Source organism: Chiloscyllium punctatum, chromosome 18 (genome assembly GCF_047496795.1).
Source record: "Chiloscyllium punctatum isolate Juve2018m chromosome 18, sChiPun1.3, whole genome shotgun sequence".
Lineage (NCBI taxonomy): Eukaryota > Metazoa > Chordata > Chondrichthyes > Orectolobiformes > Hemiscylliidae > Chiloscyllium > Chiloscyllium punctatum.
The window spans coordinates 93442761-93469019 of record NC_092756.1 but is presented as its reverse complement, the minus strand read 5'-3'; the positions used below and the strand labels follow the sequence as shown (position 1 = coordinate 93469019).

The 26259-nt window shown below is 43.4% G+C and overlaps 1 protein-coding gene across 1 annotated transcript in view; it reads left to right on the top strand.

The window, feature by feature from the left end:
* LOC140489071 (prolactin-like) overlaps positions 1-19392 on the top strand; it is a 29510-nt gene extending 10118 nt beyond the window's left edge. The window contains exons 2-6 of the mRNA XM_072588308.1: positions 7421-7527; positions 14705-14812; positions 16107-16330; positions 17127-17214; positions 18294-19392. Coding sequence (XP_072444409.1) covers positions 7421-7527; positions 14705-14812; positions 16107-16330; positions 17127-17214; positions 18294-18554 — 788 coding nt within the window. The 3' untranslated portion in view covers positions 18555-19392. The remainder of the gene's footprint in view (positions 1-7420; positions 7528-14704; positions 14813-16106; positions 16331-17126; positions 17215-18293) is intronic.
* The last annotated feature ends 6867 nt before the right edge of the window (positions 19393-26259 follow it).

The window sequence follows — 26259 nt, the reverse complement described above, 5'->3', positions numbered from 1 at the left end:
TAATAATGAGGGGTAAAGGTAGAGTTTAAAGGTTGTTGTGTTTTCCCTAGGATGAGGCATTTCAAGTCTACAGGGCACAATTTTAAGGTGAGAGGAGGGAGATGTTAAAACGACGTGAGGGGCAAATTTTTTTACTTCATGTGTGGAATGAAATTCCTGAGGAAGTGGTTGATGTGGGCACAATTACAGCATTTAAAAGACACTTGGAAACTTACATGGATAGGAAAGTTGGGACTGGTTTAGTATGGGATTATGTTTGGCATTGACTGGTTGGACCAAAGGATCTATTTCCGCACTATATGACTCTATGACTGTATAACACGTTGATTAAAAAAACCTCAGGGGCCCTCTTGTGACACAGTGGTACTGTCCTTACCACTGGAACAAGAGGCCTAGGCTCAAGTCCCACCTGCTGCAACTGTAAGAACATCTGTGAACAGGTTAATTAGAAAAACAGGCTAATTTTTAAAAAAAGTTTATTGACTGTTAACTCTGTTTCTGTCTTCACAGACACTGCCAGACTTACAGTCATTGAATCCCTAAAGTATGGAATCAGACAATTCAGCCCAATAAGACCACATCAACCCTCTAAAGAACACCCATCCTCAGACCCTATCCCGATAAACCTACATTTCTCATGGCTAATCCACCCTAACCAGCATACCGTTGGACTGTGGGAGAAAACCAGAGCACCTGGAGGAAACCCACAGACACAAGGAGAATGTGCAAACTCCATACAGATTTGAACCCAGCTCCTCAATGCTGTGAGGCAGCAGTGCTAACCACTGAGCTACTCTGGATTGTCCAACATTTGCAGCATTTACTGTTTTTATTTCATCAGTGCAGACCTGATTATACCAGTGGTATCTGTATATGAGAGGGAATTGGATCTCACACTCCCACCCTGGTTGTTCAGGTACAGTCTCTCCAAGATACCCTTGATTATTATTGTCTTCTCTATGTACTCTGTTTTAAAGGTGTGGGAGATGTTCCATGGTCATCTGTTCACCCAATTTGCAAGGCTATGTAGAAAGGTTATTCTCTGTGCACTTCAATCTCTTTAGATCTTCAATCTTCCCCATCAGCATGAGACTTTCAAAATCATGATATTACATGCTCAAGAAACATCAATTGTCCTTTTCTCATGTTGCTAAGTAGAGTCCCTTTAGTTTCTTAATTGGTCACATGACTTCTAAAATATGCTCATTAAACCCACCCAATTTTTCCAAATACCTTAATATTTACAAAGTGTAGGAACTTCCCCAATTTTGAATGGCTGCTTTCTGCTAACAAGCTCGGACATTGGTGTGAGGTGGAAAAACTAAGTGGGACTTCAGAACAAAGCCTGTGCACCAACTACAAAGCAGCAAGACAACATTGAGGCTTGGCGGATATAAAATGGGGAACATTTCTGCCGCACAATTCGCCAACCCATGCAGGCATGATGGACCGAATGGCCTCCTTTGGCAACAACTCTGTGATTCTTAAAATGATAATTTCCAACAAGAGAATCTAAACTTCAATGACAATTTCATTTCCACCTCCTGCCATTGACATCCCAGGGGTTACCGTTCACCAGAAATGAAACTGGACCAGCTGCATAAAGAACCACAGCTGCTGGAAATCAGAAACCAAAATTGAAATTGCTGGAAAAGCTCAGCAGGTCTGGCAGCATCTATGGAGAGAAATCAGAGTTAAAGTTTTGGGTCCAGTGACCCTTCCTCAGAACTGATGGTGACTAGGAAAAAGTAGAAAAAACTGAAAAAAAAACTCTTTCCTAGCTGCGATCAGTCCTAAGGGAGGGTCACTGGACCGAAACATTGACAGCTGTATAAATATTATAGCTGCAAGAGCAGGACTGTGGCTATGGATCCTGCAGGGAGTAACTTAGCTCCTGACTCTGATGTCTACAATAAGAGGGGATCTCAATGAAATATACTCCTAAATGGGGACTTAACAGGGTGAACACTGAGAGCATTTTTCCCCTTCTCAAAGAGACGAGAACCAGGGGAAATGGTCTCCTGTTGAAGATGGAGATGTAGTAACTTACTTTGGTTCGTTGTGGCTCCAACAACATACAAGAAGGTCTACATCAACTGGGACAAAGGAACCCACCCTTCCCACTTCCTTCAACATTTATTCCTTCCACCTCCAACTCTCAATAACAGCAGTGTGTACCATCTACAAGGTACACTGCGGCAACTCATCAAGGCTCCTTTGACAGCAGGTTCTACATCTGTGACTTTTAATATTATAGTCTAGCTACAGACTAACAGGTGCTAGCTCAACATCCAATGATGATTTGACAGTAGTTAATGGGCTGTTGTTCCCTGTGTCAATGCAACATGAACAAAAGCTTTTCCCGGTTTTTTTATCTTAAGTGTTAATGGTAACTTCCTTTAATTTGCAGGGAGCTGATGCCCATTCCTTCAGCCTGTGCTGGCCTCTCAATGGATTGAAAAGGTAAGTCACAGGGCCAGAAATGTTTGGATCACTGGCCAAATGGAATTTGGATATAATCACTGTGCCTCAGGTTTGATTCCACCTTGACTAACTGTCTGTGTGGAGTTTGCACATTCTCCCTGTGTCTGAGTGGTTTTCTAGGTTCCTCCAATGGTCCATAGATGTGCAGATTAGGTGGATTGGCCATGCTAAATTGTCCATAGTGTCCAGGAATGTGTAGGTAGGCGGATTAGCCATGGGAAATGCAGGGTTACGGGGATAGGGTAGGATGTTCCTTGGAGAGTGCAGCATTGATGAGCTGATTGGCATCCATCTGCATGGTAGGGATTCTATTCAATTCTATAAGGACAAGGCAGCAGATAGATGGGAACACCACCCCCTGCAAGTTCCCCGCCAAGCCACGCACCATCCTGACATGAAACTTTATCAACATTTATTGATCATCACTGGATCAACATCTTGGAATCATTGCCCAACAGAAACGTACCTTCACCAGATCGACTCCAGTGATTCATGCAGGCAACTCACAATCATGTCATCAATAGCAATTAGGGATGTGTGATAAGTACCGGCTTTGCGATTGACAGCTACCTCCCAAGGGCAGATAAATAAGCAAAAAACCTCACTGGAAACTCAATTTACAAACCCCCTGAAGTACAGCCATTGTTGTAATATAAGAACCATGGCAGATAACACATGTACTTAAAAACGTGTTGCTGGAAAGGTGCAGCAGGTCAGGCAGCATCAAAGGAGCAGGAGAATCGACGTTTCGGGCATAAGCGCTTCTTCAGGCTTATGCCCGAAACGTCGATTCTCCTGCTCCTTTGATGCTGCCTGGCTTGCTGCACTTTTCCAGCAACACATTTTTAAGCTCTGATCTCCAGCATCTGCAGTCCTCACCTTCTCCTAGATAACACATGTACAGCAAGCTGCCCTCAGGATAAACTAAACAATTAACCAGATCACTCATTTTAGGTGTTGGTTGAGGGATTAATATTACCCTGAACACTGTAGAACACCTTACTTTTTGAATAGTGACATATTTATATAGAAAGAAAGGGAGTGAGAGAAAAACATAGAACATAGAACAATACAGTGCAAAACATGCCCTTCGGCCCTTGATGTTGCGCTGACCTGTGAATTATTCTCAGCTCATCCTCCTACAAGATCCCATCATCATCCATGTGCTTATCCAAGGATTGTTTAAATCTCCCTCATATGTTTTGTGAGCAATATAGTTAACATGAAATATTACACCAGCAGAGTTAACCTTGCTCCCTTTCTCCAACATTGTGCAACATTTTCTAATTTCATTTCAAATTTCTCCCACTCAGGTTTATCCTTCTTATTCCCCACTTAAAATGTACACATGGGGGAAAATTGGCTCAGTGGTTAGCACTGTTGCCTCACAGTGCCAGGGACCCAGGTTTGATTTAACCCTCAGGGGACTGTCTATGTGGAGTTTGTACATTCTCCCCATGTCTGTGTGGGTTTCCTTTGGGTGCTCCAAATTGCTCCCACAGTCCAAAGATGTACAGGTTTGGTGGATTGGCCATAATAGTGCTCAGGGATGTGGAGGCTAGCTATGGGAAATGCAGGGTTACAGGAAATAGGATAGCAGGGTAGGTCTGGGTGGGATACTCTTCAGAGGGCCAGTATGGACTCGATGGGCCATATGGCCTGTTCCCACGCTTTAGGGATCCTACGAACATCAGGTTTAAAGCAGGAGAAGGCCTTTCAGACTGCTCCACTATTCAACAAGATCACAAATTATTTTACCTCCACTTACTCGCCTCCCCAAAATGGCGAGCATGAATTCATTGCCTACTGTCCATAGAACAGAATCCCCACATGAGGAAGCAGGCCATTTGGCCCATCGAGTCCACAACAACCCTCTGAAGGAGGAGCATTCTATCCAGACCAGCTTGGCCAAACAACTTGCACATCTTTGAACTGAGGGAGGAAACTGGAGCACCCGGTAGATATCCACGCAGACCTGGGGAGAATGTGCAAACTCCACACAGACAGTCGCCCGAGGCTGGAATTGAATCTGGGTCCCTGACACTGTGAGGCAGCGGTACTAACCAATGAGCCACCGTGCTGACTACCATGTTGGTTAACATCCATCTGGTTCACTAACATCCTTTAGGGAAGGAAATCTGTTGTCCTAACATAGTCAGGCCCACATATAACTCCAGACCCACAGCAATGGGGTTGACTTTAAACTGGTTTCTGAATTGGCCAAGCAAGCCATTCAGTTTAAGGATTAGTGGTGCTGGAAGAGCACAGCAGTTCAGGCAGCATCCAAGGAGCAGTGAAATCAACGTTTCGGGCAAAAGCCCAACGTCGATTTTGCTGCTCCTTGGATGCTGCCTGAACTGCTGTGCTCTTCCAGCACCACTAATCCAGAATCTGGTTTCCAGCATCTGCAGTCATTGTTTTTACCTCACTCAGTTTAAGGACAATTGTGGAAATGTGACCTTGCCTGTGATATCTACATCCTGTGAAAGATTAAAGTATGAATAAAGAGGGAGATCAAAACTGTGCACCAACTATTTGTCATTCTTTTAAGTAAGGTTTCCTCTAATGACATTAGAGACAGGTTTTGACGGAATTGAGTAGGGAAAAAACTGCTAAATATGAATGAGTTAATTGTGCCATGAAAGGTGCTAACTGGATATTCATCATTTGAGGGACTATATGTCGAGACGTACTTAATGAATGTTATTATAACCAGGTTATAAATTGCTCCAAATGCTTTGGTAAGTCAAAAGACAAGTTGAAGACTTCTCACTGTTTAAGCCAACATCAAATGGCAATGATCATCTCTCAAATTTATGCTCAGAGTTCTCTTAAAGGTAAGGTCCTTCATCACTTACTTTTGAAACTGACCTTCTGGGCCCATCAGGTAAGGGATGCTAGTGTTGGGCAATGGAATGCATTTTATCCGAGAACTCAGTGTCGGCATCCAGGGGATTGAGAATGGAACATGTACCATGGGGGTAATCACAAATATTTGATAGGTTTCCACACATGGGGATTTTTATAGAATAGAATCCTCACAGTGTGAAAGCAGGTCATTCGGCCTGAGTCCACACCAATTCTCCAAAGATCGTCCCACCCAGAACCACCTCCTGTACCCTATCCCTGCAACCTTGCATTTATCACCCAGACTGCATGTCCCTGGATACTATGGGGCAATTTAGCATGGCCAATCCACCTAACCTGCATATCTTTGGACAGTGGGAGGAAACCGGAGGACCCGGAAGAAACCCACACAGACACGGGGAGAATGTGCAAACTCCACATAGGCAGTGGTCTGAGGGTGGGATTGAATCCGGATTGCGGGTGCTGTGAGGCAGTAGTAATAACCAATGAGTCATAATCAGAAACTGTGCAATGGTGCTTTGTTAAATTCCCAAGAGGCACTTCTTTGGTTTTCTGCCTTTCTCTAATTTACTACCCAATGTTTTGAAAATGCAATGACACATATTGGGGTATGATATCTCAGGAGCCAGCTGATCCACCACCCAGTGTACTTCGATCAAGTGGCTGCATCCCATTGTGAGCTTATACCATGAACATCCACAGGGGACACTGCCTGCTGGATATCAACACATAGTCCCACACCAGCCCACTCTCCACAAATACAAGCAAACAACAGCAGGTTCTGGAAATCTGAAATAGAAACAGAATGTTCTGGAAATATTCCGCAGATTTGGCAATATCTGTGGAGAGAGAAACAAACTTTTGAGTTGGATGCGACTTTAGAAAGAAAAAGTTTTTAAAAAAAATTCTTTCATGAAATGCAGACAACACCAGCAGGGCCAGGATTTCTGGTCCATCCCTAAGTGCTCTTGAACAGATTGGCTTGCTCATCCACTTCACAGGCAGTTAATAGTCAACCAGATAGCTGCGGGCCTGGAGTCACATATAGTTCCAGACCAGGTAAGGACAGCAGATTCCCTTCTCCAAATGGCACTAGTGAGTGGGACGGAATTTTAGCAGCAATTAATGAGAGTTTCTGATGGCCATTGTTGAGACGCCCTTCTGATTGCAGATTTTTGTTCATTAAATTTAAATTCCATGATGGGATTTGAACCCGTGACTGCAGAGCGTTAATCTGGGCCTTTGGATGTCCAGACATTCCTGCTTTCTCTATGATGGTCGAAAAAATACAAACAGGAATCCAGTCAGAGAAAATGTCTTCAAAACAGATGTTTCTCAAAGAGAATCAGTAGTGAATTATAGACACTACAGATGCTGGAAATCTTAAATAAAAACAGAAAGTTGTGGAAAGAGCTGAGTTTTGAAAGAAGGTTGAGATTTCTCCCTTCTCCACTTGGGTCATTTTCTATTTTGATCTTTTCTCTATGCAATTGGGGAGGTGTTGGAGTAGTGGTATCATTGCTGGACTGCTAATCCAGAAACATAAGTAGGAACCTGGGTTTCAAATCCTGCCATGGTTGATATTGAAATTTCAATATTTAAAAAAATCTGGAATTAAGAGTCTAATAATGACCATGAATCCATTGCCAATTGTTGAGGAAAAAACAATCTGGTTCACTAATGCCTTTTAGGGAAGGAAACTACTGACCTTACCTAGCCTACATGTAACTCCGGATCCATCACAATGTGGTTGACTTTTAACTGTCCTCCTGGTAATTAGAGATGGGCAATAAATGCTGGCCCAGCCAGTGACACCTTGTCTTGTGAATGAATGAAAAACAAGGGCTAGGGCCCAATGGACGAAAAGAGGATAAAGGACAGCAAGCATGAGTTAAAATGCAGGTTGCTTTCTCTACCTGCCATTGCCTGAGCCCAGCAAAGTCATTAGAATCACCAATATAATCTAGTTTGAGATCATCCTGGAATGTGGACGGAACCTGGGACTGTACACTTCTGCCATAAATGCATTTAGCATTTCATGCACTTGTAACCGTCACTTCTCCTCTAGATTTACTTTCTCTGCTTGTCTTGGTGTTTGGCGTTCTGTCCAAGGCTGACGTGATTATGGCTAATCCCATTTGTGCCAACGAGGGTGGTGAATGCCAGACAATATCTGTAAGTGAATTGTTTCACCGTGCTGGTGAGATCTCCCACCAGATCCATGCGCTCTCCACGGAAGCGTACAATGAATTTGTGAGTATAATTATGTTGAATTCCAGTAGCTCTGAAGAGTCAACCCAATAACTGTGTAAATGGAATAAAAGCAAAATACTTGAATACTTGAAATCTGGAACAAACCCAGAGAATGCTGGAAGACTCAGCAGATCTTGCAGTCTCTGTGGAGAGAGAAAGAGAATTAATGCTTTGAGTATGGTATGACTGAAGAAGAGTCATACTGTACCTGAAACATTAACTCTGTTTCTTTCTCCACAGATGTTGCCAGACCTGCTGAATTTTCCAGCACTCTCTGTCTTTGTTACTGTAAGAGACAGTAAGATACTTGGGGGGGGGGGGGGGGGGGGGGAAAGCCATAGCCATGATCTTATTGAAATATACACCTATTCTGACATGGTGAATACTGAGAGGGTATTTTCCCATTTGGGGGGAGTCTAGAACTAGCGCATACAATTTAAAAATTAGAGCCTTCCCTTTAAGATTAAGACTTGGTGAATTATTTTCTCTCAGAGGCTGTGAAATTTTCTTTCTCAGAAAGGTGTGGAAACTGGATCATTTAACACATTCAAAGCAGGGTTATTAATCAACTAGAATGTTGCGAGTTTAGGGAGGTGTACACACAGGAAAGTGACCACAACCAGATCAGCCATGATCTTGTTGAATGGCAGAGCAGGCTCAAGGGGCTGAATGGCCTTCTCCTGCCCCTAATTCTTGTGTATATTCATGGAGTCAAGGGATCAGATGAATAGCAAATTATTATTTGTGCAGGTTGTTACTTTGGTATCAGATGCATTGAGGATTAATATTAGTAATTATTTAATGCAAGGCTGGATGAATGCAGATCCACCAGATTTAGAAGCCAAAAAGATTAATTCAGGATATCTGGTCAGCATGGATGAGTTGGAGAGAAGGGTCTGTTCCTGTGTTGTACAACGCGATGACTCTATCTGCCATGATCATATTGAATAATAGAGCAGGCTTGAAGGGCTGAATGGCTTATGCTTGCTCCTATATTCCACGTTTAGAAGAACAAGAAACAATCTTTTATTGAAACGTAAAAAATCTTGTGGAAGTTTGCCAGAGTAGATGCTGATGGTTGAGAAGAATCGAACATGAAACTCAGGGGCAAGTTTTTACTTTCTCTCCTGGCAGACTCTGTTCTGTTTTGTTCGGTTCAGTTCAGAGGAAACCAATCACTACAGCAATAATGTGATTTTCTTGCTAGTTTGTGAAGTTTCCAAGCCAAGAAAGTTAGTACAAAAATCTTCAGGTTAGACCTGAAATTGAAAAGGTTAGATCTTTAGAGGCAAGTGGGACTAGTTTGATTTGGGAACATGGTCTGCATAGACTAATTGGACCGAAGGATCTGTTTCCATGCTGTATGACTCCAGGACTCTATGACTTTGGAAAGATTTTATGGTACCAGATTTGGGGAGGAGTTGTAAAATAATCTCCACAGTTCAACAAGAGAAACTGGAAAAAACAGTTAATTAGAAACTAAAGAGTTGAGATCGGAGTACAATTTGAGACTGAGTGTCTGTAATAGATAGTATTGGGAAACAAGCTGAAATTTTGTTTTAATGTTTATTTCTTTGCTTCCTTTTGTGTAATAAACTTGTGTTCTGTTGTTAAAGAATATCTGCAGCCACATATGAATATTTTCAGTGCCCAATCACTATATTAACTAATAAAACAAACAAAAAATAAACATGGGATCTATCAAGTCAGATTTTATTCTGGAATCTGACTTGTCGAGAATATCATCAGCTGGGACCACAATAATTCTCCCATGAGGGGAGAACTGAACAAAACTAATGACTTGATTAATTCACATTGCTGATCACAAACCCAGATGTATAAACATCTAATTCCATTATCACTCCAGAGGTCTCCCAAGCTCTTAATTGCAGTCACACATCTTTCTTGAACTGGTGCATTTAGGTCACTGTTCCAGAATGACTTTCTGATCTTGTAAAACAAAATAGCCTTCACAGCATTAACCCACATGCAACTGGTTTTAATTAAACAATTCAATCACTAAAATTAATAATATTATATAGTTATGCACCTTTCATTACAGAACCTAGATCTGGGTGGCAAAAGCACTGTTAAGACAGAGATAAGGAGAACTTTCTTCTCTCAGCAGGGGCACTAGTCTTGGAATTATCTTCCACAGAGAGAACTGTCAACTAGATTGTTGAATATGAGCGAGTTTTGAGAAGATTTGTAGCTCAGGTTAAGGTTCTGGATGTAAGTTTGCTCGCTGAGCTAGAAGGTTCATTTTCAGATGTTTTGTCACCATTATAGGTAACATCATCAGTGAGCTTTCGGATGAAGCACTGCTGGTGTTTCCTGCTTTCTATTTACAGTAGTGCCTTGACATACGAACGACCCCGTTCACGAACAAATCGATTTACGAACAGGATTGTACGTAAAATTTTGCTTGAACGTACGTACGAAATTCAAGGTACGAACAAATGGAGTGAAGTGCAGGCTCTTGTTGAGAGGCATCACCCTAACAAAACTGTGGCCAACAGAGCAGTGAACATTTTAAATGACAATGTGATGTCCCATTTTTGGAAAATTCTGCAACAAAGCAAAAAACAAATTTCTCTGGATCGTTTTCTTGTGGCATCACCAACCTCCAAGAGACAAAAAAGAGAAAAGACTCCGGAAATATCCGAACAATGGAAAAATCGATTCAGTTTGCGAACTTTTCGGTTTGCGAACTGAGTCCCGGAATGGATTAAGTTTGTAAGTCGAGGTGCTACTGTATATGTCTGGGTTTCCTTGGGTTGGTGATGTCATTTCCTGTGGTTATGGTGATGTCATCACCAACCCAAGGAAATTCAAACATATAAATAGAAAGCAGGAAACACCAGCAGTGCTTCGTCCAGAGGATCACTGATGAACGAGTTAGGGAACTGGAACTGGAGCTGGATGAGCTGAGGATTATTCGAGAGGCTGAGAGAGTGATCGATAGAAGCTACAGGGACATAGTTACGCCGGAGAACACAGGTAGCTGGGTAACAGTTAGAGGTGGGAAGGGGAAGAAGCAGGCAGTGCAGGGTTCCCCTGTGGTCGTTCCCCTAAAAAATAAGTATACAGCTTTGGAAACTGTTGGGGGGGACAGCCTTGCAGGTGTAAGCTGCAGTGAAGGGGTCTGTGGCTCTGAGATTCAGAAGGGAAAGGGGGAGAAGAGGAGAGTGCTAGTTATAGGGGACTCTATAGTTAGAGGGACGGACAGGCAGTTCTGTGGACATGGGCGAGACTCTCGGATGGTTTGTTGCCTCCCGGGTGCTAGGGTCCGAGACATCTCGGACCGTGTCTTCAGAATCCTTAAGGGGGAGGGTGTGCAGCCAGAAGTCGTGGTCACACATTGGCACCAATGACATAGGTAGGAAGAGGGGTGGGGAGGTCATTCAAGAGCTCAAGGAGTTAGGCTGGAAGCTAAAAGCTAGGACAGACAGAGTCGTTATCTCTGGGTTGTTGCCGGTGCCACGTGACAGAGAGGCAAAGAATAGGGAGAGAGTGCAGTTGAACACGTGGCTGCAAGGATGGTGTAGGAGGGAGGGCTTCAGATATTTGGACAATTGGACTGCATTCTGGGGAAGGTGGGACCTGTATAAACAGGACGGGTTGCACCTGAACCAGAAGGGCACCAATATCCTGGGGGGTAGGTTTGCTAGCACTCTTCGGGGGGGTTTAAACTAATTTGGCAGGGGGATGGGATCCGGACTTGTAGTCCAGCAAGTAAGCTAGCTGTGTGTCAGGATGTTCAAGACTGTAGGGAGGCTGTGGAGAAGGTAGCACTGACAGGGACTACTTGCGGACACAGAGATGGGCTCAAGTGCGTATACTTCAATGCAAGGAGTATCAGAAATAAGGTGGGTGAACTTAAGGCGTGGATCGGTACCTGGGACTACGATGTTGTGGCCATCACGGAAACATGGATAGATGAGGGACAGGAATGGCTGTTGGAGGTTCCTGGTTACAGATGTTTCAGTAAGATTAGGGAGGGTGGTAAAAAAGGAGGGGGGGTGGCATTGCTAATTAGAAATGGTATAACGGCTGCAGAAAGGAAGTTTGAGGGGGATCTGCCTCTGGAGGTAGTATGGGCTGAAGTCAGAAATAGGAAAGGTGCAGTCACCTTGTTGGGTGTTTATTATAGGCCCCCCAATAGCAGCAGAGATGTGGAGAAACAGATTGGGAAACAGATTTTGGAAAGGTGCAGAAGCCACAGGGTCGTAGTCATGGGCGACTTCAACTTCCCAAATATTGATTGGAAGCTCTTTAGATCAAGTAGATTGGATGGGGCGGTGTTTGTGCAGTGTGTCCAGGAAGCTTTTCTAACGCAGTATGTAGATTGTCCAACCAGAGGGGAGGCCATATTGGATTTGGTACTCGGTAATGAACCGGGACAAGTGGTGGGCTTGTTAGTGGGTGAACATTTTGGTGATGGTGACCACAATTCTGTGACTTTCACCTTGGTTATGGAGAGAGATAGGTGCGCACAACAAGGAAGTTTTTACAATTGGGGGAAGGGAAATTACGATGCTGTAAGACAGGATTTGAGGAGCATACGTTGGGAGCATAGGCTGTCAGGGAAGGATGTGGTGGAAATGTGGAACTTTTTCAAGGAGCAGATACGACGTGTCCTTGATATGTATGTACCGATCAGGCAGGAAAGAAATGGTCGTGTGAGGGAGCCTTGGTTGACGAGGGAGGTTGAATGTCTAGTAAAGAGGAAGAAGGAGGCTTACATAAGGTTGAGGAAACAGGGTTCAGACAGAGCAGTGGAGGGATACAGGATAGCCAGAAGGGACCTGAAGAAAGGGATTAGGAGAGCTAAGAGAGGGCATGAAAAATCCTTGGCGGATAGGATCAAGGATAACCCCAAGGCATTCTATGCGTATGTGAGAAACCTGAGAATGACGAGAACGAGGGTAGGTCCGACCAAGGACAGTGGTGGGAGACTGTGTATTGAGTCGGAAGAGATAGGAGAGGTCTTGAACAAGTACTTCTCTTCAGTATTTACAAACGAGAGGGACCGTATTGTTGAAGAGGAGAGTGTGAAACGGACTGATAAGCTAGAAGAGATACCTGTTAGGAAGGAAGATGTGTTGGACATTTTGAACAACTTGAGGATAGACAAGTCCCCCGGGCCTGACGGGATATATCCTAGGATTATGTGGGAAGCAAGAGAGGAAATTGCAGTACCGTTGGCAATGATCTTCTCGTCTTCACTGGCAACGAGGGTGGTACCAGGGGACTGGAGAGTAGCGAATGTTGTGCCTCTGTTCAAAAAAGGGAATAGGGATAACCCCGGGAATTACAGGCCAGTTAGTCTTACTTCTGTGGTAGGCAAAGTAATGGAAAGGGTACTGAGGGATAGGATTTACGAGTATCTGGAAAGACACTGCTTGATTAGGGACAGCCAGCACGGATTTGTGAAGGGTAGGTCTTGCCTTACAAGTCTTATTGAATTCTTCGAGGAGGTGACCAAGCATGTGGATGAGGGTAGAGCAGTGGATGTAGTGTACATGGATTTTAGTAAGGCATTTGATAAGGTTCCCCATGGTAGGCTTATGCGGAAAGTCAGGAGGCATGGTATAGAGGGAAATTTGGCCAATTGGATAGAAAACTGGCTAACCGGTCGAAGTCAGAGAGTGGTGGTAGATGGTAAATATTCAGCATGGAGCCCAGTTACAAGTGGAGTTCCGCAGGGATCAGTTCTGGGTCCTCTGCTGTTTGTAATTTTTATTAATGACTTAGATGAGGGAGTCAAAGGGTGGGTCAGTAAATTTGCAGATGATACAAAGATAGGTGGAGTTGTGGACAGTGAGGAGGGCTGTTGTTGGCTGCAGAGGGACTTAGATATGATGCAGAGCTGGGCTGAGGAGTGGCAGATGGAGTTCAACCCTGCCAAGTGTGAGGTTGTCCATTTTGGAAGAACAAATAAGAATGCGGAATACAGGGTTAATGGTAGGGTTCTTGGTCAGGTGGAGGAACAGAGGGATCTTGGGGTCTATGTACATAGATCTTTGAAGGTTGCCACTCAGGTGGATAGAGTTTGTAAGAAGGCCTATGGAGTATTATCGTTCATTAGCAGAGGGATTGAATTCAAGAGTCGTGAAGTGATGTTGCAGCTGTACAGGACTTTGGTTAGGCCACAGTTGGAGTACTGTGTGCAGTTCTGGTCGCCTCACTTTAGGAAAGATGTGGAAGCTTTGGAGAGGGTGCAGAGAAGATTTACCAGGATGTTGCCTGGAATGGAGAGTAGGTCGTACGAGGATAGGTTGAGAGTTCTCGGCCTTTTCTCGTTGGAACGGCGAAGGATGAGGGGTGACTTGATAGAGGTTTATAAGATGATCAGAGGAATAGATAGAGTAGACAGTCAGAAACTTTTTCCCCGGGTACAACAGAGTGTTACAAGGGGACATAAATTTAAGGTGAAGGGTGGAAGGTATAGGGGAGATGTCAGGGGTGGGTTCTTTACCCAGAGAGTGGTGGGGGCATGGAATGCGCTGCCCGTGGGAGTGGTAGAGTCAGAATCATTGGCGACCTTTAAGCGGCATTTGGATAGGTACATGGATGGGTGCTTAATCTAGGATAGAAGTTCGGCACAACATCGTGGGCCGAAGGACCTGTTCTGTGCTGTATTGTTCTATGTTCTATGATGTTACCTAGTATGGTGATAAAACATCTGAAAATGAACCTTCCAGCTAAGTGAGTAAACTTACATCCAGATTGTTGAATATATTCTGAGTTGGAGTGATAACAGAGTGTAGGGTTTTGGGGGATTAAACAGGAAAGTTAAGCTATCGCCACAACTGAATCATTTAGTCATGAGCCTCAAGATTCATGGCAGAGGTGGCAAATAAAAGGATAGACTCTTTCAGTTATATCTTTTTATTCTTAAACTATTCAAAATAACATCAGATTGTGGTGACAGTTGAAGCATTTCTCTGTATTTTACTGTACTAATCACTGTAAAATGCAAGTGACAATTAATCATTCAATCCAATTCATTTATGATAATATTCAGCAGGACAGCAGGCTCTGGGGAGAAATGGCTGACTCTGGCTCCTATTTTATTATGTTCTTCCTTTCACAGAATCAGCATTTTATTCAAGGTCAACATCTTAACTTCAGCATTATCAATAATTGCCACACCTCCTCTATAGTGACCCCTCAGAACAAGGAAGATGCATTACGTACACCTGTAAGTATTTCTAATGGCACAATGAGAGAAACCCTGCAAAATTTCTGCTTGCATCTGAATTTTGGACAAAATCTTAGCTCCTTATTAACTAGGGAGGAGAGGCAGGTAAATACTCCCCCAAAAACAAGACCATAAGAAACAGGAATGGGAGGAGACCATTCAGCCCCTCAAGCCTGCACTGCCATTCAATAGAATCATGGCTGATTTAACATTCCTCACGTCCACTTTCCTCTGTATTTCCCTGTAACCCTTGATTTGCCAATTAATCAAGACGACATGACCTCTCATTTGGAGAGAAGAACAGAAACCTGAAACCAGGCTCATACATAGCTACTTGGGTTCAATTTCAACATTGTCTGTGATTTGAATTCTCTCTGCGTCCTAGCACTTTATATGGTCAGTGATGAGTTGCCATGGTTGCAAGAGGGTGAGAATGAACTTCTTCTCAAATGCCATCAATGCAGTTTCCTTGGCCGATACACTCGGGGCTATAGTTTTTTGTTTGGCTGGTGAGGGGTCTGGGCTCTGAAATGATGGGCAAAGGAACTAATTCTCCAGGTCCACTTTAGCAGCCCACATACAGAGAATCCCTTCTGCTTCTCGGTTCACATTGACCCTCCACAGAACATCATTCCTAGATCCACCTACCCCTGTAACCCTGCATTTACCATGGCCAATCTGCCTAATCGCCACATCCCTGAACACTACAATTTTTTGGAAGCACAGTCAATCCACCAAACCTGCACATCTTTGAAAACTGAAGCACCTGGCAGACAAGAGGGGAATGTGCAAACTCCACACAGTCACCCAAAACTGGAATCAAAGCAAGGCTCCTGGCACTGTGAGGCAGCACTGCTAATCCCAGTGCCATTGTGCACACTCTTGGTATTCTCTCATTACTGCAAACACCTATGTATGTTTGTATGTGCTTTTTCCTCCTACCCCTTCCCTGTGGCATTGGACAGTGCAGAGGGAAATGCTGAACATCATTAACTAACCCAATGCACCATTCCATCCTGGGATATTTCTTCAGCTCTTCTTGAAAATTATGCCATAAGATCTTTTAGGTCCACCTGGCAGAGCTCTATAGACAGTTTCATGTGCCATCTTGAAAGACAGCACTTGCACCGGGAGTGTCAGCCAAGGTTGAGTGGCTGTAGGCCATAACCATACAAGGGTATACTTGGGCACACATTACCCACTGCATCTTAAGGACTGAGGACAAATCAGGAATAAGGATAAAAAAAACATTTAAAATGAAACAAGAAATCATTTGCAATGTGTTCAACTCTAGCACGAACGTCTGCTGAGCCTTGTTATTGCTATTCTACGCTCCTGGCAAGATCCTCTACAGTATGTGATCTCTGAATTCAGTGCCACCCATGGGAATACCAGCTCTATATTGAGTAAATCAATGAAGATTGTCAAACAAATGAAGCAACTCGCCAAAGGATTGAATAAGATAAGTGAGCAGGTACTGTCATACTATTGTGGGGAAAGTAAACTACAGTACCTTTTGTAAACCCAGGTCTTCTCAAAGTCTGCCACAGCCTGTTAAGCACTTGTATTTAAAGTGTTGTAATGTAAAATGCACAGTAGCGAGTAGCCAAGAATTGCTCAGAAATCTCCCATAATTAGCAAAGTGATAATGACCAGACAATCTTTTAGTTTTCTTTACTGTTAGATATGAGGGATCAACATTAGCCAGGGAGGTCTCCCTTGGTCTTCTTTAAAATAACGGCATCAGATTGATTAGTGGTGGTTGGCACTGCTGCCTCACAGCACCACGGACCCAGGTTCGATTCCACCCTCGAGTAACTGTCAGTGAGCAGTTTGCACATTCTCCCTGCGTGGGTTTCCTCTGGATGCTCTGGCTTCCTCCCACAGTCCAAAGATGTGCAGCTTAGGGTGGATTGGCCATGCTAAGTTGCGTTGTAGTGTCCAGGGATGTGCAAGCTAGGTGAATTAGCCATGGGAAATGTAGGGTTACAAGGATAGGGTAGAGTAGGGGCTGGGTTTGGGTGGGACACTCTTCAGAGGGTCGGTGTGGACTCAATGGGCCGAATAGCCTCCATCCACACTGTAGGGATTCTATGATTCGATGAGGGACAGAACACTCCCTCAGTACTGTACTGGGATTTTCCTACTCAAGCTTCTTAAGTGGGACCTGAACCTATAACCTAGAGACAAGATCGTAACTCCAACTGATCTGCCATAGAGGGGACAATGGCCAATAGGATTAATTTTGGGTTGCCGTGGCAAAGAGCTAGCACTGGGTTAATGGCCTCAATGCCTTCTTTCTGTATTGTAAAAGTTCAAGTTCTGTATTTGAACAAGACCGACCAGCATCTATTGTCCGATCCCAAATTACTTTGAACGGAGTCGCTGATGTTGAAATGGCTGTGCATCTATTTCAGAGGGCAGTTAAGAGTCAACCACATTGCTATTTGCTTGGAGTCATGTGTAGGCCAGACCAAGTAAATGTGAAAGATTTTCTCTACTAAAGTGATCAAGATGGTCTTTTATGATAATTGATGGTCACCAACTTTGAGACTAGTGTTACTTTCTCGATTTATGAATTGAATTTAAATTTCATGAGCTACCTTGATGGGGATTCAACTCCATATCTCATCTGAGCTCTGGAGAACTAGGCTACTGGATTTAACTTAAAACTGTTGCCAATCCATTGTTATATAAATGATCAGTTAGAAGGACTCATAACCTCATAAAATGGAACGTTTTGTCATGCTATTTTTTTCCCATTCTGGTCTCGATCCACGATCACTTGTCAGAGTTCCACACACGATGTAGACAGTGACCAGCAGAAGGTCATTTGACCACTGACGGGACCGGGAGTCTGCCTGACCTTGCTCTAATTCCAGTTCCAGAATTTCCTTAAGGCTTCAATACCATGCTCTTAACGTAGTGTAACATCCCAGTGCACATCACAGAAGCCCCGTCCAGACAAAATCTGACATTGCAGTGTGCAGATAAGAAGGAACATTGGCCAAAAGCCCGATCAGAGAAAGATTTTAAGGTTTGACTTGAAGAGGGGATGAGGTGCCGGGAATGAATTCTGGAACTTGGGGGCCTCACCAGCTGCAGGAGCGATAGGCAGGGCAATAGAAATAAAGGGAGGTGCAAGCATTCACAATTAGAGGAATAGAGAGATCTTGGAAGTTTGCAGGGCTGGAGGAGATTACAGGGAAAGGAAAGGGACATGCTTGGGACAGATTTGAAATCAAAATGTGACTGCTAAAAAGGAGCATTGCTGGACCAGGAATAGGTGAGGTTAGCAAGCAAACGTAAAGGAATCATAGTCCCACTCTCATGAGAGAACAATGACTAAGGGTGACTTTAACCCAAGGATCACCATGCCTCAGGTGTGGGGAGAAGTTGAGAAGGCAGGAGAGGTTGAGAAGGCAGGACAGGGCTTCATGATGACCTCAGGAATTAAACTTGTGCTTGTTGGCATTACTAGCCAGTCGCCCAGTCAACTGGGCTAAGCAGGCATAAGAATGATCATCAGTACGTATTTGTCAGCAAATATTTCTCATTTGTGTTTCAGGTTGTACAGCACAGTGGAGCCATTGAGCAGACTGTGCCATGGGAACAGCCTTTAGTTGAAGATGGAGACTCACTCATATCGCAACTGTACAATCTCCTGCACTGCTTCAGGCGAGACACAAATAAAATTGACACTTACCTTAAACTGCTGAAATGTAGATTCACCCAGCGTTGAAATGCTGAAAGGTCACTCTCTGATCAGTGCTATAATTCTCATCCTAAATGTTCACAGCTCAAGTAAATTCAGCAGCTCTTAATTGAAAATTGATAGATAGTCATGCAGCTAACCAGTCCATAATCCCAAATTAAATCAATCCCACCTGCCTGCTCCTGGTTCATATCCTCCAACTCTTTCCTATTCATATGCTTATCCAAATGTCTTTTAAACGTAATTGCGCCCACATCTACTACTGCCTCAGGAAGTTCATTCCACACTTGAACCACCCTCTGTGTAAAAGATTTGCCACTTGGGTCTTTTTTAATTCTCTCTCCTCCCACCTTAAAAATGTGCCCCCTAGATTTGAAATCTCCTACCCAAGGTAAAAGTCACCTACCATTATAGAGGCATAAAGTCATACAGATGTACAGCACAAAAACAGACTCTTCGGTCCAACTTGTCCATGCCGACCAGATATCCCAACCCAATCTAGACCCACATGCCAGCAGCTGGCCCACATCCCTCCAGACAGCACTTTATAAAGTTCTTTAAGGCCACTACTCAACCTCCTACACTCCAGTGAAAGAAGTCCCAGCCTTTCTTTATAACTCAAAACCTCTATAACCAGCAACATTCTGGTAAATATCTTGTGAATCTTGACCAGCTTAATAAAACCTTCCTATAATTGGGCAACCAGAACTGGACACAGTACTCCAGAAGAGGCCTCACCAATGTCCTGTACAACTTCAACATGACATTCCCAATCCTATACTCAAAGATCAGAGCAGGGAAGGCAAGCATGTTAAATTCCTTTTTAACCACCTGGTCTTTACCGATAACCTAAATAGTTGTGTTTCTTTTTCTTTTTCCACACATTCTTCTCTGCAAAAAGCTTAAGAGATAACTTCTGATTTATTGAAGAAGCTATGTTTGATAGTCAGTCATTATGCCCTAGACTTTCACTCAAGACACTCAGCATAGTAGTAACAATCGAATTTCTGGCACATTAATGCTATTTTGTTACATCACCCCATCACTAGTTGTTCACATTGACGATTCCATCCCATTGTTGGATTTAGAAAGCTGGACATTCGTTTGGCTTCACAACTTGTCCTCTTACTCACCCTTGGGTTCAAACCTCTCCTCTTTCTAATTTATAGATTGTTAATTCCTCTTGTATTTTTATCTAAGAAGCAACAAGAAGCATAACACTTCTTTGCGCCAGGAAGTTAAAACCATTCTCAGACTATGACAAAGCTAATATCTGTTGGCTTCTCATTCAAAGAATCAATATCATGATCCACGGTTGTACTCAATCAAGGTGAACCTTATGTAAGGAGATCAAATCTATACACAATACTCCAAGTGTGGTCCCAGCAAGGCCCATTTGCTCTTGTTTTTCAATCTCTGAGATTAGTGTATAGACACCGAGAACCATCCAGATAACAGTACTCCCCAGTCTCGTCATTAAAAAAGTCAACTGCTTTCGTATTTTTGTGTTGATAACTTCACACCACATTCCAAAAGCCACCTTCCTGCCCACTTGTTTAACTTGTGTCACTGTTTTGCATCCTCCTCACAGTTCACATTCCATTTAGCTTCGGACTCTCAGCGAATTTTGCTCCATCTCGCTCAGTCTGTATATCCAGGTCCCTGATACAGACTGCGAATAGCTGAAGCTCCACACTGTTCTTCTAGTATCTCTTGTTGGGTGAGATACAGTCAGAAGTTCTGACCAATTGGTGGCAACGTTGAAGCTGAACATCCTGATTGTAGAATTTTGGTGCAGATTCCTGTCCAGATTGCTAGCAGATCTCAAGAAAAGGAATTTATGGAATGTCTATGAGATGGATGTTTGGAGCAGCTTGTGGTAGAACCTACTAGGGAGCAGGCAATTTTGGATTTGTTGGAATTTAATGAGGCACACTTGATTAGAGAGTTTAATGTGAAGGAACTCTTAAGGTAGCGTGACCACAATAAGATAGAATTCACCCTGCAGATTGAGAGGGAGAGCAGAGGTATACTGCATGCATTTAAGTACAAAAATGTTTGAAAATGACTTAATTGTTGATCGACTCATAACTAACTGATAGAAAGACACCAACTATGTTCAAAAATTGAAAACGTTGGGAAACATTCAGTAGGTCAGGCATAGTCAACGCATCAGTTTGACAACTTTGTATCAAATCAGTACATGTTTGAGATGAAGCTTGAATCAAATGTAATGGTATTACAATTACAAAGGTAACTACGAAGACATGAGGGAAGAGCTAGCCTGAGTTGATTGGAAGGAAGGCCTAGTAGGGAAGACAGAGGAGCAGCAATACTGTGGGTTTCCAAGGAAATTCCAAGGCACAGCAGAAATTCATCTCAAGGAAGAAGAAACATGTTAAGGAGAGGGTGAAGCAACCATGGCTAACAACAGAAGTCAGGGATAGTATAAAAGCAAAGGAAAAGCATTCAATGTGATGACAATTACATTGATGAAATGAATACGAGAGCAGGATTATACTGCTGAGGTTGTATAGGCTTTGGAAAGACTGCATTTGAAATGATCGCAGGGATGAAGGACGTGTCACATGAGGAGCGGTTGAGGACTCTGAGTCAGTACTCAATGCAGTTTAACAGATGAGGGAGGGATCTCATTGAAATATACAAAATAGTGAGAGGCCTGCATGGAGTGGATGTGGAGATGTTTCCACAAGTAGGACAGATTAGGACTTGAGGGCACAGCCTCAGAGTGAAGGGTCAACCCTTTAGAACTGCAATGAGGAGGTCTTTCTTCATCCAGAAAGTGGTGAATCTGTGGAACATATTGCCATAGAGGGCTGTGGAGACCAAGTCATTGAGTGTAATTAAGACTCAATGTTAAGCTCTTGATTAGTAAATAGTTCAAGGGTTACAGCCAGGAAAATGGGGTTGAGAAGCAGATCAGCCACGATTAAATGGCGAAGCAGGCATGATGGGCCAAATGGCCCAAATCTGCTCCTATATCTTATGGCTTCACTAACCTGACTTGGAAATATTGCTGTTTCTTCGGTATCAGTGGATTAAAATCATTAAAACCGCTCCGCCCAAACAGCACTGTAGGCGATGCTACACTGTGTGAACTGTGGCAGTTCAAGAAGGCGGCACGGTGGCACAGTGGTTAGCACTGCTGCCTCACAGCACCAGAGACCCGGGTTCAATTCCCGCCTCAGGTGACTGTCTGTGTGGAGTTTGCACGTTCTCCCCGTGTCTGCGTGGGTTTCCTCCCACAGTCCAAAGGTGTGTAGGACAGGTGAATTGGCCATGCTAAATTGCCTGTAGTGTTAGGTAAAGGGTAAATGTAAGGGTATGGGTGGTTTGCGCTTCAACGGGGAGGTGTGGACTTGATGGGCCGAAGGGCCTGTTTCCACACTGTAAGTAATCTAATCTAAAAAAAAGGGAAGCTCACCACCACCTTCTACAGGGCAAGTCAGAATGGGAAATAAATGTTCCCCATATAGTGACACCCAGATCCTGTGAATGAATAAATTAAAACCTTTTCCCAGGATCTGCAACAGATTAGCCTACTATTCTGTCAGAGGAAAGGCCAGCTCACAATAGAATACATGACTAAAGACATTATACAAGTTTTGAGAAAATTTGTAGCTTAGGTTGAGGTTCTGGATGCAAGTTTGCTTGCTGAGCTCAAAGGTTCATTTTGCAATGTTTCGATGTCACTAGGTGACATCATCAGTGAGCTTCTGGTGAAGAACTGGTGTTAGTGACCCACTTTCTATTTATGTGTTTCAGTTTCTTTGGTGGTGATGTCATTTCCTGTTCTTTTTCTCAGCAAGTGGTAAATGGGGTCCAAGTCAATGTGTTTTTTGATGGAGTTCTGATTGGAATGTCATACTTCTAGAAGTTCTTGTGCAGTGAAATGTTCAGATAGGTTGTCAAAGGGGTAAGTAGCATTAGAGAGGCGCAGGAGAGATGTAGGGAGGGAATTCCAAAAGTGAAGGTTTTGAAAGCTCAATGCACAATCACTAATGTTGGAGGGATTCAAGTTTCAGCTAAATAAGGGGTTAGAGTTAGTGGGAAGAGAATTCCATACTCCTCATGATTCTCACTGAGGAAAATTTCTCCTCACCTGTGGCTTATTAAGAATATACCCTATTCTAAATTATTTTCCTCCAGTTTTAGTTGACCTATGAATTTGGATTCTACCAGATGTCATGGTGGGATCTGAATTCATGCTTCTACAGTTTTAGTCTGGGTATATGGATTGCCAGCTCAGTGTGAGCACCACTACACCAGATCAATCACACAGATATCTTTTAGTCTACCACTGTATTCAGCGCAATAGTATTTCCAATAAGTCCTATACTCTTCAATGAAAGGGCACACGTGTAAAGTGCCCATTCAGGTATAACTGAAAAAGTCTGTATAGAAAAGACAAAAACATTAAGACAGGGAGTTAACTGCAACTCGACTGTCACTGCAGTTTCTACATTTACATTTTTCATGTCTCAAAAAAAATCCAGTGTTGAATTTCCAAAGCCTTTATAGCACCACATGTGGGCCAAGAACAGCAAATATACTTCCTTCAGCTTTCCCTCCTCCACCTCCCCTGATCTGTCGGCTTCTCCTTTGATTTCACTCAGTTCCCCAGAATAGTTACCTTCTATAGTTTTTTCTCCCTCAAAGCGAGCTTATCAATCAGAATGTCCCAGTGACAGTGGTTCCACTGTTAAATCTATTTTTCCAAGTTTCCCTGATTTCATAATAGTACTCCAGCCCCTTCTTACCCCACACTGAATATGCCTCCAGGCTAAAATCCAGACCAAGTTGTGACAGATTCACAGCTATTAAGTTATGCTGTAACGTGCTCATGTTGGAGAATACCTAGACTGAAACAATTTTACTGACATTATGCCTGTGTTGATCTTTATAGCAAATGTTGCTTATAGTTTTTCATTTATCTTTGTACATGAAGAAAATGCAAATAAAAGATGTAAAAAGCTGTACCTTCCCTCATATTATCAAATCTACCTTTCAGAGATATACGCATTTAAACTGTAGCATGCAGTATGTCAAACTTCTAAGTCAAAGGTTGTAGGTTCAAACACAGAGATTAGGCTGATACTGCACTACAATAAAGAGTGTGGGCCACATGAGACATGAGCATAGGAACAGAGGAGGCCTTTCAGTCTCTTGAGCCTGTTCCATCATTCAATAACATCATGGCCTATCTGTGGCATAACTCCATTTACCTGCCTTTGACCTTAACACCTTTGCTTAACAAAACAAAAATTTGATTTGAAGAGGTTAAATCAAGGCCTGGGAGACAGTGAGGACAAGGCAAAAGTGAGGACTGCAGATGCTGGAGATCAGAGTCAAGATTAGAGTGGTGCTGGAAAAGCACAGCAGGTCAGGCAGCATCCAAGGAGCAGGAAAATCGACGTTTCGGACAAAAGCCCTTCATCGGGAATGTAGGCTGGGAGCCACTTGCAGATGCTGGAGACCAGAGTAAAAAGTGTGGGCTGGAAAAGCACAGCTGGTCAGGCAGCATCGGAGGGAGCAGGAGAGTCAACATTTCAAGCATCAGCTCTTTACCTTTCTGATGACGAGCTGATGCTCAAAACATCAACTCTCCTGCTTCTCGGATACTGCCTGACTGGCTGTGCTTTTCCAGCACCACACGTTTTTGACTTAAATCAAAGCTGGCCTACTTGAGGGGGTTAAAATGATCCTAAAACACAGGGAATTCTGCTGCCTAAGCCAACATTCTCCCTTCAACAATTATTGCCAAGATTTGCTTTGAACAAAACCATTTGAGCCAACAGTACTACAAACCTATTTCAATTGACTGCCACAAAAGCCATTCCTAGCAGGTCAAGGTCTATTGTTACTCACTCGAGAGGAAATTTTGGCCCGTTTCTTTCCTCTCTTTTCAGGTTATGAAGAAACCGAGCAACAAACCATATATGCAAACCTCTTCCCACACCTGAATTGGCATGACTCTGAAGGGGCAGATACCTGCATGATACCTGATGCTGTTTAATCATAATTGTTACAGCATAAGAGGCTGCCATTCAGGCTCTCATGTCTGTATGGGTTCTCCGTGCTTTGTGCTGTTCTCCCATCTTCACCCTCTAACCCTACAGGTTGCTTCCCTTCAATCAAGTCCAATTGCTCTTGATTGAAAATGCTGGAGATCACAGCTGGTCAGACAGCGTCCATGGAAAGAAAGCTAGCTTGCTCTCTCTCCATGGATGCTGCCTGACCCACTGTGATCTCCAGCACTTTTGTGTTTTCAGTGCAGATTCCAGGATCTGCAGTAATTTGCTCCTCCCCTTGGTTGAAGCTGCCTCCACCAGTCTTGGGTAGTGCATTCACGACCTTGACCAGCCCGAATATCTGAATCGCTCCCTCAAAACTAGATATTGTGGAGGTATGAGGTAGGCCTAGTTACGAGGAGGTCTGGTTTGATTTAAATTCTTTAATTTGTTTTTCTGTCATCCAATTCACAGGCACATGCATTATGTCCTCTGCCTCCATTCTTCCCATCAACATCTCTCAGTTACCAATAAGATCCCCTTTGCATTAAAACATTGCAATTACTAAAACAATCAGTTCTCAATATACACTTAATGGAAGGTGCTGGGGAGTACTGCTGAACAAAGAGACCTTGGAATGCAGGTTCATAGTTCCTTGACAGTAGTCACAGGTAGATAGGATAGTGAAGAAGGCATTGGGTATGCTTTCCTTCATTGGTCAGAGCATTGAGTACAGGAGTTGGGAGGTCACGCTGTGGCTGTACAGGACATTGGTTCAGCCACATTTGGAATATTGCGTGCAATTCTGGTCTCCTTCCTATTGGAAAGATGTTGTGAAACCTGAAAGGGTTCAGAAAAGATTTACAAGGCTGTTGCCAGGGTTGGAGGATTTGAGCTAGAGAGAGAGAGACTGAATAGGCTGGTGCTGTTTCCCTTGCAGCATTGGAGGCTGAGGGGTGACGTTATAGAGGTTTATAAAATCATGAGGGGCATGGTTATGATAAATAAACAAGGTCTTTTCACTGGGGTGGGTGAGTCCATAACTAGAGTGGCACAGTGGCTCAATGGTTAGCACTGCTGCCTCACAGCACCAGGGACCAAGATTTTATTCCAGCCTTGTCTGTGTGGAGTTTGCACATTCTCCCCATAATCCAAAGGTGTGCAGATTAGATGAATTGACCATGCTAAATTGCCCATAGTGTTCAGGGTGTGTCGATCTGGTGCATTAGTTCAGGGTAAATGTAGAGTAATAGGTTTGGGGAATGGGTCTGGATGGGTTACTCTTCGGAGGGTTAGTGTGGACTTTGTTGGGTCAAATGGCTTGTATCCACAGTGTAAGGATTCTATGATCTAGAGGGCATAGGTTTAGGGTGAGAGGGGAAAGATATAAAAGTGACCTAAGGGGCAACGTTTTCACACAGAGGGTGGTGCGTGTATGGAATGAGCTGCCAGAGGAAGTGGTGGAGGCTGGTACAATTACAGCATTTTAAAGGCATCTGGATGGGTATATGAATAGGAAGGGTTTAGAGGGATATGAGCCAATTGCTGGCAAATGGGACTAAATTTCGGTTAGGATATCTGGTGGGAATGGACATTTGGACTGAAGGGTCTGTTTCTGTGCTGTATGACTCTTTGACTATGAATGAAAGCTGCGGCAACTGAAAAAAGTGCTCAGTTAAGCAAGACGACTGCATTCTTAT